Below are 12,649 nucleotides of genomic sequence, written 5' to 3'. Positions count from 1 at the left end.
AGTACCTGTGAAGGACAGCACATCCCGGTGCAGTAACCAGCAGCCTGATCTCTCTAACCACTAATGCTACGTGCCAGGCTGACTACAAGAAAAACCCACCATTTCCCTGCAATCAGCCTAATTTAGTCCTGTTTTTGAAAATCCAGTGATCAATTCTGCCAGATGCTAAGGCTCACTGCCAGCACAGGAATATCTTGTTTGCATTTTCTGCTGGGGCTGGCATCCAGGTAAAGGCTTTGCTAGAAGACCCAGATCCAACAGTTGCTCAGCCTGATGTGCTAAGCCTCAGCTGTTCACCCTTGGATGGCTCTTCCAGGACTGGATCCAGTCTCAGAGGACATCAACAACATTGTTTTCCTCCATGGCTCTCACTCTATCACAGCTACATTTTTACGCTGGTTAACCATACTTATAAGGCACCAACAGAGACCAATGCTGCTGTCTATCCCTATTAGAAACCCAAAATATTCATAGGGGCACCAGAGACTCATTTCAATACCCAACATGCCTTGCAGCGAGAGGACTGCAGACTGAGCTCAGTGCCCACATACACGAAGAACAGAGCAACTCAGAAGACACAGGGATATTTTCACTTATTGCTTGTTCAAAAGCCTTAGAAGAAGCAAGCATCAAGATAGTGACGCCCTGAGTTTCTGTGCTGACTCTTTCTGTTTTTTAAACATGATGTTGAACTTCCTCAAGGAGTTCAGATTTGACCCTTGGTCTAATCACATCTAAAAGCCTTCTTTGCACTCAGCAATGCTATGGTGAGCTTTTGTGAGCCAATCCAGATCAGCTGGAAGGAGAATTTGAAGATAGCCAAATGGAAGGGACCTCTGTTAGATAGAGAAGACGACATTTTCTTCTAGAGAGCTCTGACTGTGCTGCCTACCTGCCAGCCCCGAAGACAGGATGCTCTTGGAGACAGTGACCTTGTCTTCTGAATTCTTGGCCCAGTCCACCATGCCTCTCCAGCCTTTCATGGGGAAGGTAATGTCAGTTGCTGCGTTAGCGGGCAGTTTGTGAATGCCGAGGACTAGAGGGAAAAAGCAAATAAAATCAGTAAGCAAGACCAGCCTCAATAAATTCACACAAGTTGAAAAACCCACTGGAGTCAATAGTGGGGAATCAGAGAGCAAAGCCATGAGGACGGATCTCAGCAGCTAGTGGAATTATGCTATATTCAGATATTGTTTATACGTGAAGGAAGATGGCATGAATTGTTAGGTCTCATGATTCTGTTCCTTGAAAAGGACATGCTTGCACTAAACCTGGAAGAGATCTTTCTACTCCAGGAGTGGCCAGAAGCAGATGCTTACAGAAGCGTAAGAAAGAACAAAGCAAGACTTCTCTTGTTTTGTCCTTCCAGCTTCTAGCAGTCAGCGGGACTTCCTCAGCTTGTGGTTACATCCAGACAATGAACTTTAATAGCCACCAATGGAACTCTCCTTTGTGCATTTTCCTAATCCCATCATGAACCAATCTGTACTTTTTGGCTTCCGCAGCATCCTCTGGCAACAAGTTCCATGCTGTGATTGTGCATACAGCATAAATCAAATACTGCCTGCTGTTTGTTTGCTGCCTGATCACTTCATTGGCTGCTGTGCAGCTCTTGTGCTAAAAAACAAAAGAACTAGCTTAATTCTTTCCAGTTTGTCATCTGTTCTCTGTTCATGGTTCTATACATATCTCACAAACCATTTTGTGCCCATCTTTTCTTCAGGCTCAAGTCCTAGCTTATTTGGAGAAGAGCCACCCCACAGTTACGATCATCCATGTCTGTCCCCAGACCTTTTAATGTTCTACCACCTGCTGCCTTCCCTCTTTCCCTTCCCACATCCAAGATTATGCATACTGCACTGCAATTACAGATTCCTGGGGTCTATACCCAACATGGAGAGTGCGAATCAGCTCACCCAGATTGTCCGTCACTTGGTAGGAATCCCGGAAATCTTTCATGCGAAAGCCGATGACATCAATGAAATCCTCCACAAGCCTGAACAACTCCTTGGCATTAGGCCCTATCTGCAGAGAGAAGGACAATACTTAGTAGCACAGCTAATAAAAATGCAGCTAAGGGAGCCTAGAAAAACAAAGGGGCAAGAAATAGTAATTCATAAAATTGAGGCTGGAGGGCAGTGTCTCAAAGCAAAGCAAAGCAAAATATCTGGGAATCTCTGGAGCAGAAAATAATCTACCTCCTTTCCTTTAGGATTCTTTCTACTATCAACCACCATATCCAGAGCAGATAAGTTACAGCTGATGCTTGCTATGGCCCTCCTCTTGCAGTTAATGCAAGAAGAGCAACACGTCAGGACAGACTCTTGGCAGCCCTGACTAAATGTAGCTACACGGTCTTTCCAAGTCCTTTGGCTGGAGTACGTGGCCCAGCCTAGCAGTACACAAGCCATTGGCATTGCAATTGCCCACCCAGAGACATCATGTCAGAAAGTGAAGAAGAGATCAGTGCTGAAGCTCTGCCCTATGTCAAATTCTGAGAGCTTTTTCCAAGCCTTAAGTTTCCCTGGCCCTCAGGTACTGCAACACTTGGCCTGAGAAACACACTCATGATTTCCTCTGACTTGTATATATATATATACGTTTCCTGCCGAGAGGGAGTCCACGAGACCTTGCCTCCAATAGGATGGTTATTTTGCTAACACACCAAACTGAAAACTCCAGCCTACACTGTAGATAAGAGCAGGTTTCTAGCTGTCTGGTTTTCAGTCTTGCTTCCAGGAGGGATGTTTGGGAGAATGTTTCTCACATGTGGACAGCACAGAAGAAGCACAATGGGATCTCAAGGGATAAGCAGGGAACAAAAGTGAAGGAAGGGCTCACTGCTTCCCCTTCCACTTGGAGCATCTCAGGGAACTTCGGATGTCTGTTTGATGAGACACTATAAAAGAGTGTGCAGCAGCTGGTGAGTGTGGAGATCTAACCTGTCTTCCACTCTTACTCTCTGTTGAATTTCCAAGCGTTGTTCTTTGGTCTGAGTCTTCTTCTGGATCAAAGATCAGTGTGCCATGGTGCGCTTCAAAGAAATTCAGGTTTAAATGCTCATGGAAGGAGGGGAGAGCATCCTTAAAGGCAGGAATCCAGCCCCTAAACATTATTCCTGAGATGAATCATGCTGTGTTCAGCGACACATGGCTTGACCACCCCAGAAGAAAAACCTTTTAAACTACTTAAAAACCTTTAAACTACTTAAAAACCTTTTAAACTACTTAAAATACAGTTGGACTAGATGATCTTAGAGGTTTTTTTCAACCATAATGACTCTGTGATTCTACTTTGGCTAAATCCAAACACCTGAAGGACCTGCAGCCTTGAATTCTCACCTGCCTATGAACAGAAGAGGCAGAAGAGTGATGCAGGGGTCATTTGCATATTTAATACAGTCAGTCGTAACCCCACCTGGTACCTTGATCACAGTTTGCTGGTCCAGATCTCTTGACACAGGCATTTCAGCCATTTGTTGACCTGAGTCAGAAACTACCTGAAGAAGAGACCATATCCCAGGCAATTAGCCAAAGGGCTAATTTTGGAGCAAAAAATGGTCCAACAAACACATGCTTAGCAAGGATCTCCAAGATCTAATGTCAAATCGCAGGTACCAGATCACATAATTCTATGCCAAAAAGCATCATCATCCCTTCTCATGCTTTTCCATGCTGATGGCAAGACCTCACTCTCCAAATAACCAAGCTGATTCTTGCCCAGGCAGGGTTGGAGTTTCTCTCTTTTTCTCTTTCTTTCCCTGGTATTTACCATATAATTAAGATATTGGCAATAATTCTTCTTTGCCTGTATTTTACTGTGCATGCAAAAGGCTGTCAAACTGGTTTTGCAGTGACTGATTTCATAGAAGGTAACCCACCTGAAATGAACTCCGCTTACTACCTGTCTTTTCCTCAAGCACAGTCGCCTGCAGGGGCTTAGCAAACATGATGGGAGGTCAAAGAAAAGCAGTCCAACTCCTCACATCTCTTTATTTCCTTCTCCATCACTATCATTTTTTTTCCCTGGGGTTGTCAGTCTTTGAGGACAAGCAGAACAGGAGGACACAAGGATGGGATGGTAGCAGAAGGAAGGCTGTATGGGCAAGGAGCAAAAGGGTGGCCATGCATATCTCTCTGTCTATCTATCCAAAAGAATATTGGTGAGACTAAAACTGTATCAAGATCAGATCAAAAAGTCCTGCCAGTACAGCAGGTGTGCACATAAGGAGAAAAAACTGAGGAGACTATTTTTAACAGTATATTTTTATACTCTGTTACAGACTGAAATCACAATGTCACATTAACCCCAAGCTATGCTGGCCATTGTCTTTCAGGTTTCTATCATAAAACAGCTAATGTAACCTCCCCAAAAAGATGATAGCCCTTCTCTATCTGAATGCCTTTCTGGTTTATTTTATTTTATATCTTTTCCTCCCATCTTCTATGTGGGGGGGCACAAGGCAATGGAACATGAGACTGTAATGATGTTGGGTTTATTTCTAATGAAGATATTAGAAGCCAAAGCTCTTATTTTAAAAGAAATGGTTGACCTTGTGAAATACGAGGCATGGGTTTGCTCTCTAAGCTTTGAACGAGAAGGACAGAGACTGCTGAAATGTCTTTGCCATCCAGTGTCTGAAGATTTCTGAGGGCAGTTTCTCTCCTAAAGTCACAGTGTTGTGCTGTCATCACTATTTCCACAAAAATAAATGCCAGGCAAACATTTTCTTCATGGCAATTCAGAGCATCGTGGTTCCACTCCTCGCACAGGTTGATGTAATGCTGAGGGCAGGCTGGGCTGTATCTATAGGTACAAAGAGCAGATTGTACAGGGAAAGCTGATGGGAACAAATTGCCAGAGAGTGAAACCTGCAGCTGTTTTTATGGAGATCAGCGGGATTTCCCTGTTGTCATGACAACTCAATAGACTCCTCTGCACTGTTCTCAAATATGTACACACACCTGTGGTCTTGAAATTGAGCAGTTGGTCCCTTATCTTGCCTGGGGCCAGACTATGCCATCCCCTTCCAAATGCAAGGAAAAAAAAACAGATCTCAAGGAGAAATAAGAGGAGGATAGGTCCACAAGGATCCTCAGCTCTTGGTCCAGGTCCTGTAGCTTGAAGAAATAATAGAGCACCTGAGTATTCCTGCTTCATGTTCTGAACTACCAATGAGTGTGCACCTTGTTTGTTTAGTATTTTCAGTTTCTTTAGCATTGCCTCTCTGATGACTTTTACAGCAACAAGAGATGGTTAAAAAGGGGCTGCCATGTTCTGCTCCACACCTATGGGTACTCTCCATAAGACTGATCTCTCATAAAGGCTGTTCCTTGTCCAGGTTATTTTTTAAGCTGTGACAAAAATGAGCTGGTATTTTTGTTCCAAGGTATAATAATGAGGAATGGACATGGAAGGAATGAGCATTACCACTGTCCAGTTCAACTGAGCTGATGCTTGTCTGAGGCAGAACCATTTCACTCTTCACCATTTCACTGTTTTCCATTTTAATTCCCAAAGACTGCAGTGAGATGAAGACATGGAGCAGCCTGAGGGCTCACCAAGGGAATGGGAAAGGGAGAAGGAATAGGTCTTACTGAATTAAAGAGTGCAACTATGACAGAAGATACAAAGGGTAAGTATGACATGGACAGAAAAGCAAACCAGCATGCAAGGGCTTAGCTAGAGAATTATTATGCAGAATCTCAGCATTTGAGAGGATAGAAAGTAAAATATAACTGAATGTTTGCTCATCTCATGCTGAACAGAACCAGAAGCTCAGGTGAGCAGAGCACAGCCCTAAACAAGGAAAATCCTGCTTGTCCTGCATCTTTGTAGCCAAGAACTCAAAACCATGTAATCCCACTGCTTTATCTTGGCATGAGGGAAACTATAGCAAGCCAGGAGTGTTATCAACTCCAAATCCAGCCTAATCTCTGAGAGCTATCCAAAATTTGGTATTCACCACCACGTTTTTTGCCCTTACTCATGCAGAGACTCTGGCTTAGGGCTGAGATCTTGTGGCTTACAGAGCTACTCAGGCTGGCACTGAGCTCACCCAAACAACCAGTTGCATGCATCAGCGGATTTGTAGTAACTCCTGCAGAGGTGGTCAACTCTGAAGCTGATCGGAGCTGATCATATCCAAGTTGTTTGTCTCTTTCATTATAAAGAGTTATCCAAGGAAAACAGCAGTGATGGGTAGAGATATTCCGTGGTCTGTGGCAACATGAAACAGATTCACGTTACACAGAATGCATTATGGACAAGAAGAGCCATGTAGACCACTGGAAATACCCCTTGTCATGGCCTAAGCCTATGCAGAAGACTTGACTTGTTTCACAGAAGGTGCTGAAGGTTCATACCAGCTGAGCTTCCTCCCACTTGTCCCGGTTTTCCTCCGATAAAATGTTGCTGATTATCTGGACAAAGTTCTGGAGAAAGGAGACAAGAGTAAAAAAGGGATAGTTAGCCAAACATGGCCTATTCTAGGAAGGGCATGATGGTGCACAAGGAACACGAGGATCATCCAAGAGACTTCTCAAGTTCTAGTTCCCAAAGGTTCCTACAGCATTTGACAGGCTTTTGTCCCCAGAGATGTTAACAGCAGTAAAACTTTTTTTCCCAAGTTTTTTCTCTATTTTACTTGCTAAGGAATAGGACTGGGAGTATGTCTTGTCTTCATTAGTGAAGAACAGTTCTGAAGAACAGATTAGACAGACATCTGTCACAACCTGGTTAAAAGGTGGTTTTCCTTGCAGAAATCACTTCCTATCCTATTTCCTACTATTGCCATTTTTTTTTCCAGTGTAGGGAAACTTACTATCATGTTTTTTTCTCAGTGACTTTGAAAGAGAAGCAGAGATGGATCAAGTGCGTGCTAAGCATTGTAGCACAATTGTTTGACCGTGAAACGCACAATGAGAAGGAAGGAGACAAGATATTTCAAGACCATTGATTTTTTTCTCGAGTTTTGCCACCTTTTGCAGATACTGTTGGATCAGTTTAATGTTTCAAGTTGTGTGGCGTTGATCTATCCCAAGGGCATATTTTGTAGCCACTCTATATGCAACTGCTGAAAGTAAAATCCTAGGGTGAGAAGCCATCATGACATTCTCCCACATCAACATCCAGCTACCCAATATCACAGGGTCGTCTTACTTCTAGTCATTAGGCTGTAGTTCCAATATATCAGTTAGCTTCCAGCATAAGTGCTATCAGGTTGAAATAGTTCAGAGTGACTTCGAATTTCAAGATCTTACTTTATAGGCAGGGGGGAAACAATCTCAAAGGGAGGGTTTGTTAACAAACAAAGACACTTCACTTGGGTGGAAAATAATCCTACTTTTCATCAGTATGGAATCAGACGGAAAAGAGGTAAGCAAACCTTGAGCCTTAAGCATGCAGCTCAGCTCACCTGCACATCTCCAGAAGTTGGGCTGTGATAAGCCCTACGGAAGATCTCTGTCATGTTCCTGAGTACATCAATGGTGGACAGCAAGTCTCCACTGTAGCTGGTCCCATCCTGGGAGATTTCCACAAGGTTCTGGAGCACTTCTGACAGCCCATCTCCCATCAACCCACGCTGAGCTTTGGAAAGATGCTCCCTGGTCTGAGGAACAGAAACATGACAAACACTTCAGTGACAGTGAAAGTCAAGTTAATGAGCTCAGTGAAGGAATTGCTGGGGGAAGGTTTATGACCTTCCTTGTAATTCAGAGCACAGATCAGATGAATCTGACAATCTTTGCTGACCTGACAGCCTGTGATATTTTTAAAATGATAGAAGAGCAAAAGTCAATTTTTCTGTATGCCCATAAAGAAAAGGTTGTGTGTAGGTTCAGAAAAGATTATTCTACTACAGAAATGCTATTCTGCTGCTGACCCAAGGCCAGCTAGTAGATTTTTGCCCTAAAACCTTGTTTTCTTATAGCAAACTTGAACTATTTTAGCTCAGACTGTAGCTCATCCTGAAAAGGACAGTTCTTATAAAGGCAATGCCATTGTAAAGCAAGCCACAGGAGACCAGCAGAAAAAGGAGAATTCATCACAGCAATAATTTTAAGTTTAACAAAAATTAAGTGTCTTATTTAAAAGAGTTACAGTCATTCTCATGGATAATGTGATATCCAGTGGATATCACAATGGATATCAATGTCCTTGTTCATCGCAGGTGAGTTGGACTAGATGATCTTAAGTGTCCCTTCCAGCTCAAATGCCTCTGTGATTCTGTTAAGTGGAGGACCTGGTAAGATCTGGATTCTGACAAACTAGATATTAAAACAGCCAGTGAGGAACCATTCCTTGTCCATGGATTGCCCAAGCAATCACAAGACAAAAGCAATTAGACAAAAGCAGAACAGAGCTGTCATCTTCCTTTCACATGGAAATGCTGCTTTCCTTCTTCTTTGTAACTGTGACAGTGTAACAAGCATTTGGAGAGACCCCAAATGTGTTTAAAGTTGAAGTCAGTCTGCCTTACCATCATCTGTATGTTCCTGTAATCAATAGAAACACATTTGACGTATGTTGGAGGTTCCCAATAAGCTATTCCTTCTTCATCTAAAGTGCATCTTCGAAGGATTAGCCCTAGAAGAGGAAAGAAAAGAAGACTGGAGTGGGGACACTTGAAACGCCATGCAGTTTCATGGAAATCACTTGGGACAGGTCAATGCAGCCATGCAGGCACAGCTACAGACACAAAGGCAGCAGGAGCATCTGGAAAGTGCTTGAGGTTATTTTTATTTCCTTCTCCTGCATATTCTTATTGAGAGACAGGACAGCAAAAGGAGATGCAAATTAAAGCAATATCTTATAACTGGGACATGGCTTGTCAAGGCTCTCTGTCATATAGTCTCAGTCATATGGTCTGACTTTCGGGTAGCCCTGTGTGGAGCCCGGAGTTGGACTCAACGATCCTTATGGGTCCTTTCTAACACGGAATATTCTATGATTCTAAGGAAAAAGAAAGTTTAATCTATCCTGCAAGGCAGGCTTCTTCTTGGTTCAAGGAAGTCCCACGAGCCTCCCCAGGTGGCAAGGTCTGGTATTTGCAACTGAAGCACTGACTTCTGCCTACACAGTCTCAACAAGAATAAATATCCAACAGCACCATCTTTGCATCTGTTGAAAAACTGAAAAGCTGCCTGCAGTCCTCCCCCAGGCTTTTCTTTAGCTTCAGTGTACAGTGAGTCTTGCAGTGGTAATCACACGCCATTGCAATGCAGAGGAACACACATAACAGTGAAGAGAAAGGGGACAGGAATAGCCCAGGCAATTGCACTGCCATTTGGAAAGTCTCTGAGGAGCAGGCTTTGCTGGGTCCACAATTCCACTGCTGCTGCTAAATGATTCAGTGACCTATGGTACAGCCCTTCTCCTAGGCTAGCATTTGGAATTACACTGACTGTTCCAGGATGCATGAGTCAAAGAGAGCTTCAGGGTTTTCTGCGTCCAATAAACTTACTCATAAAGATTAAAAACTTTATGATCGTTACAGACACTCCTGCCCTATTTTTTTTCCTGCCTCAGAGTCAGAAACATACAGCTGGGAACAATCTCCACCACCAGAACGTCTGGAGCCTTCTCCCCTGCATTGTTTGCCACTCCTTGCGGAATATGTGGCCAAATATACAACAACTGGATGCCCACATACTATTGTTTCATACCACCATGGCCAGACTCTCGACTTGAGTACCTGAATATTATATTTAGAGGCTTGTTGTGGTTTCTAAAGAGGAGAGGAAAGCATCACTGGGCAACCTGATCTAGTGAGTGGCAACCTGCCCATGGCAAGGGATTTGGAAATAGATGATCTCTAAGGTTCCTTCCAACACAAGACGTTCTGTGATAATCAAAACAGGACTGGGCAATAAAATTCAGATTTTTTCCTTTTTTATGGTCATTGGAGAGAAATATAACACCCAAGTCCAGTGGGCTCTAGTAGACCCCAGCCTGCTTCTGCAGAATAGGGTGGAAATACCATAGCAGCCCTTAATAATGAAGCTGTCCCAGCAGTAGGCAGTAGCCGGAGGGGAGACCACCTCAGGCTGCCCTGTATGGACCAAGAGGTTGTTGTTTAATAGGTAGGAACAACAGAAACCCACACAGAGTTCACTTAGCCTTCAGACAAGGGCAGAAAGCCCATTTGCTCATCCTCTCCTCCCACAACCAGACTGTCCTTGTCTAGAAGCCAAAGGATGAGAGGTGATCTGAGAATCTTCAGCCAAGATACGCAGTCATCCTTACCAGTGGCATTGCGAGGACACCGAACAGCTGCAGCATCCCCAGCAGGCGTCTCTTTCCAAACCACAGAGGCAAGACTTTCCTCATCACAGATCTCATGGGGCTCTGCAAGGAAGGAAAAACTCAATTGGTAAAGCCTCCTTCTCAGGAGGGATGTGGAAAAGGGCATGGAAAGAGGAAACAGGGGAGGATGGTTGGGAAACATGATGCTTGGAAGAAAGCTGTTATTGTTACACCTTCCTAAAGAGTTTTTTTCAAGTGAGGATGTCCATTTTTTTTGTGGTGAGCCTCAGGGCTCCAAACTCAATTCTTTCCATCCTTCAGGATCACCATACATGTTTGGGGTTGGAAGTGATTAAAATGAGGCTCTGAATAAGAATGGGGTAAGAACGAAGGAAGGAACGAACAGAGGGAAAAAAAGCCAGATGGGAATATCCTCTGGGTGGCCTTCATCCAGGTCTTCTGTCTGCTGCCATCTTATTGGAGGACACAAAAAAAACTGAGCACCAATTTGCATCAGCAGCTCATTTCCAAATGCTGCTGTAGAATCCGGGAGGACTGCAAAAATGTGCCAAGGATGTTTAGAGAAGTTACAGAAAAAGCCCTTTGGAAGGAGAAAGTTTTTGGATGCTTCTGCTGAAGGGTAGAAATATTGGCCCCGGAGTCTCTGGGGCCTGAAAAAAATACCCATCACAGAAGGAAGGGTTTGTGCTGAGAAACTCATTACTTGCAGCACATAAAATGAAAGGAGCCATGAGAAGGGTGTTAAAGCTATCTATCACTCCTAAGAGTGTGGAAGGGGAAAATTATATTTAATGGTTTTCAATTATACATTTATTTATTGTGCATTCCAAACTAACAATAAAGAGAAAGCTGAGACCATGCCTGCAGCTGGCCAGGAATGGCAGCTGCAAAGCCAAAGCCAACCAGCCATGAAGCTGGGCAGCTGCCTGCTGAGCTTCCTTCCCATGTAGGAAAACACTGCCCATGCCAAGGTCCAGTGGTGCCAGTGGGAATGTGCAAAGTTGTAGGGAAAATTTACATCTAGCATAACAAAAAAGATAACTGTCCTGAGTTTTCGTGCTGTTCTGAAGGGATCTGCTTGTGATGATCCTGAAGGCATCCTTCTAGATGGGACTGTCCCACGGATGCAATGATGTAGACCATCTTAGGGTTTGTGTTAGCAGTAAAACCTTGGAAACGGAACTACCCAAGGTACCAAACTGCCTATGAAGAAGGCTTAACCTCAAGACTAGAAGGCATGGCAAGTCCTACTGCTTTGAAGGACTCACAGAGGATCCAAGAAGCTGCCTGCATATCACAGCTCCTGGAGTCAAGCTCCAAGACCATAAGTCTCCAAGCCCCAGCCGTATTTCAAATGCAGATTCTTTCCTAGTGCAACCAGTAGACACTGACAATAAACACGTTACGCTCCCTGCTTGAAAACAGATGTTTTCTCCTCTTTTAAAATTCCCTTTTGAGTAATCACTATTATAATGAAATCCCAGAGGGCAAGCAAAACCCCTGCTGTGCTCTGCACATACAAAGAAATAGTTCCAATGCCAACAACTCATGACTTAGATAAGGCTGAACATGGGCAGAAAAGCGACAGCTTTATATCTAAGTTGTTGACAAGGAGCTATAGGACAGAGAGATGAAATCATCTGCTTCTGATTGAGATGTGGTTACTTCTAGAGCTGAATGCAACACCCCTGCCTTGTGGCCCAGTGCTTTGACCATGGCAACATATGGCCACTTCAAAATGCAGTTTGAAAGGAGAGTTTGGAGCATAGGGTGGGAAACTTCTAGAAATCTCAGCTGCAACGCAACAAAGCAAATACTGCCTGTCAAAGAGCAGAGGGGGTGTTTGTTCACATCTGACCTCTCCTTTCTCCTCTGAGTTCTCAAAGCTTCCTGGTCTCCTCACCCCTGCAGTCTCCCTGGGGGCCACTGAGGGATGCTGTGGATCAGAGATGCTCTTTAGAAGTGCACTGACAGTCTGACATTGTCTTGCCCGTGAGTGCAGAAGCAATTCCCAGGCCAGGAGAGAACCATTTCTTCCTTTTATTTATTTATTTTTATTGTTGCTTCATAACTACATATATGTGTATATATATTTTTTTTAACAGAGTAACCTATTTGCATGGGGATATTTTAATAACTAACCCAATTAGGCTTAGCTCTTCTGTTCAAATCAAATCACGCCAGCGCTTGATACTTCCTCGAGAATGAATGGAGTGGGTTTATTTTTAGCCCAAAGCCTTTTTTTTTTCCCTCTGCGAATTAACAACTGCAGCAAGACCCTTCTGGTTTCGAACCCTCGCAGGGCTCAGTGCCTCAGACATGCCTTTCCCTTTTGAGCGCTGTGCAGGCATCAGCCCCTGCGGACACAGAAGAAAAGATT

The 12,649-nt window shown here is 43.8% G+C and overlaps 1 protein-coding gene across 4 annotated transcripts in view; it reads right to left on the bottom strand.

Moving 5' to 3' along the window:
• Window positions 1-12,649, bottom strand: part of ADGRB1 (adhesion G protein-coupled receptor B1) — a 206,964-nt gene that overhangs the window by 124,547 nt on the left and 69,768 nt on the right. For all 4 annotated transcript variants that reach the window (XM_021387913.1, XM_021387911.1, XM_021387912.1 and 1 more), the window contains 6 exons: window positions 10,249-10,350; window positions 8,483-8,589; window positions 7,418-7,612; window positions 6,366-6,434; window positions 1,917-2,025; window positions 893-1,036 (listed from right to left, as the gene is read on the bottom strand). In XM_021387913.1, the coding sequence (XP_021243588.1) occupies window positions 893-1,036; window positions 1,917-2,025; window positions 6,366-6,434; window positions 7,418-7,612; window positions 8,483-8,589; window positions 10,249-10,350 (726 nt within the window). The remainder of the gene's footprint in view (window positions 1-892; window positions 1,037-1,916; window positions 2,026-6,365; window positions 6,435-7,417; window positions 7,613-8,482; window positions 8,590-10,248; window positions 10,351-12,649) is intronic.

Source organism: Numida meleagris, chromosome 2 (genome assembly GCF_002078875.1).
Source record: "Numida meleagris isolate 19003 breed g44 Domestic line chromosome 2, NumMel1.0, whole genome shotgun sequence".
In the NCBI taxonomy this organism is placed as follows: Eukaryota; Metazoa; Chordata; class Aves; order Galliformes; family Numididae; genus Numida; species Numida meleagris.
Note: the sequence above shows the minus strand (reverse complement) of the source record. Positions and strands in the feature narration are given on the sequence as shown.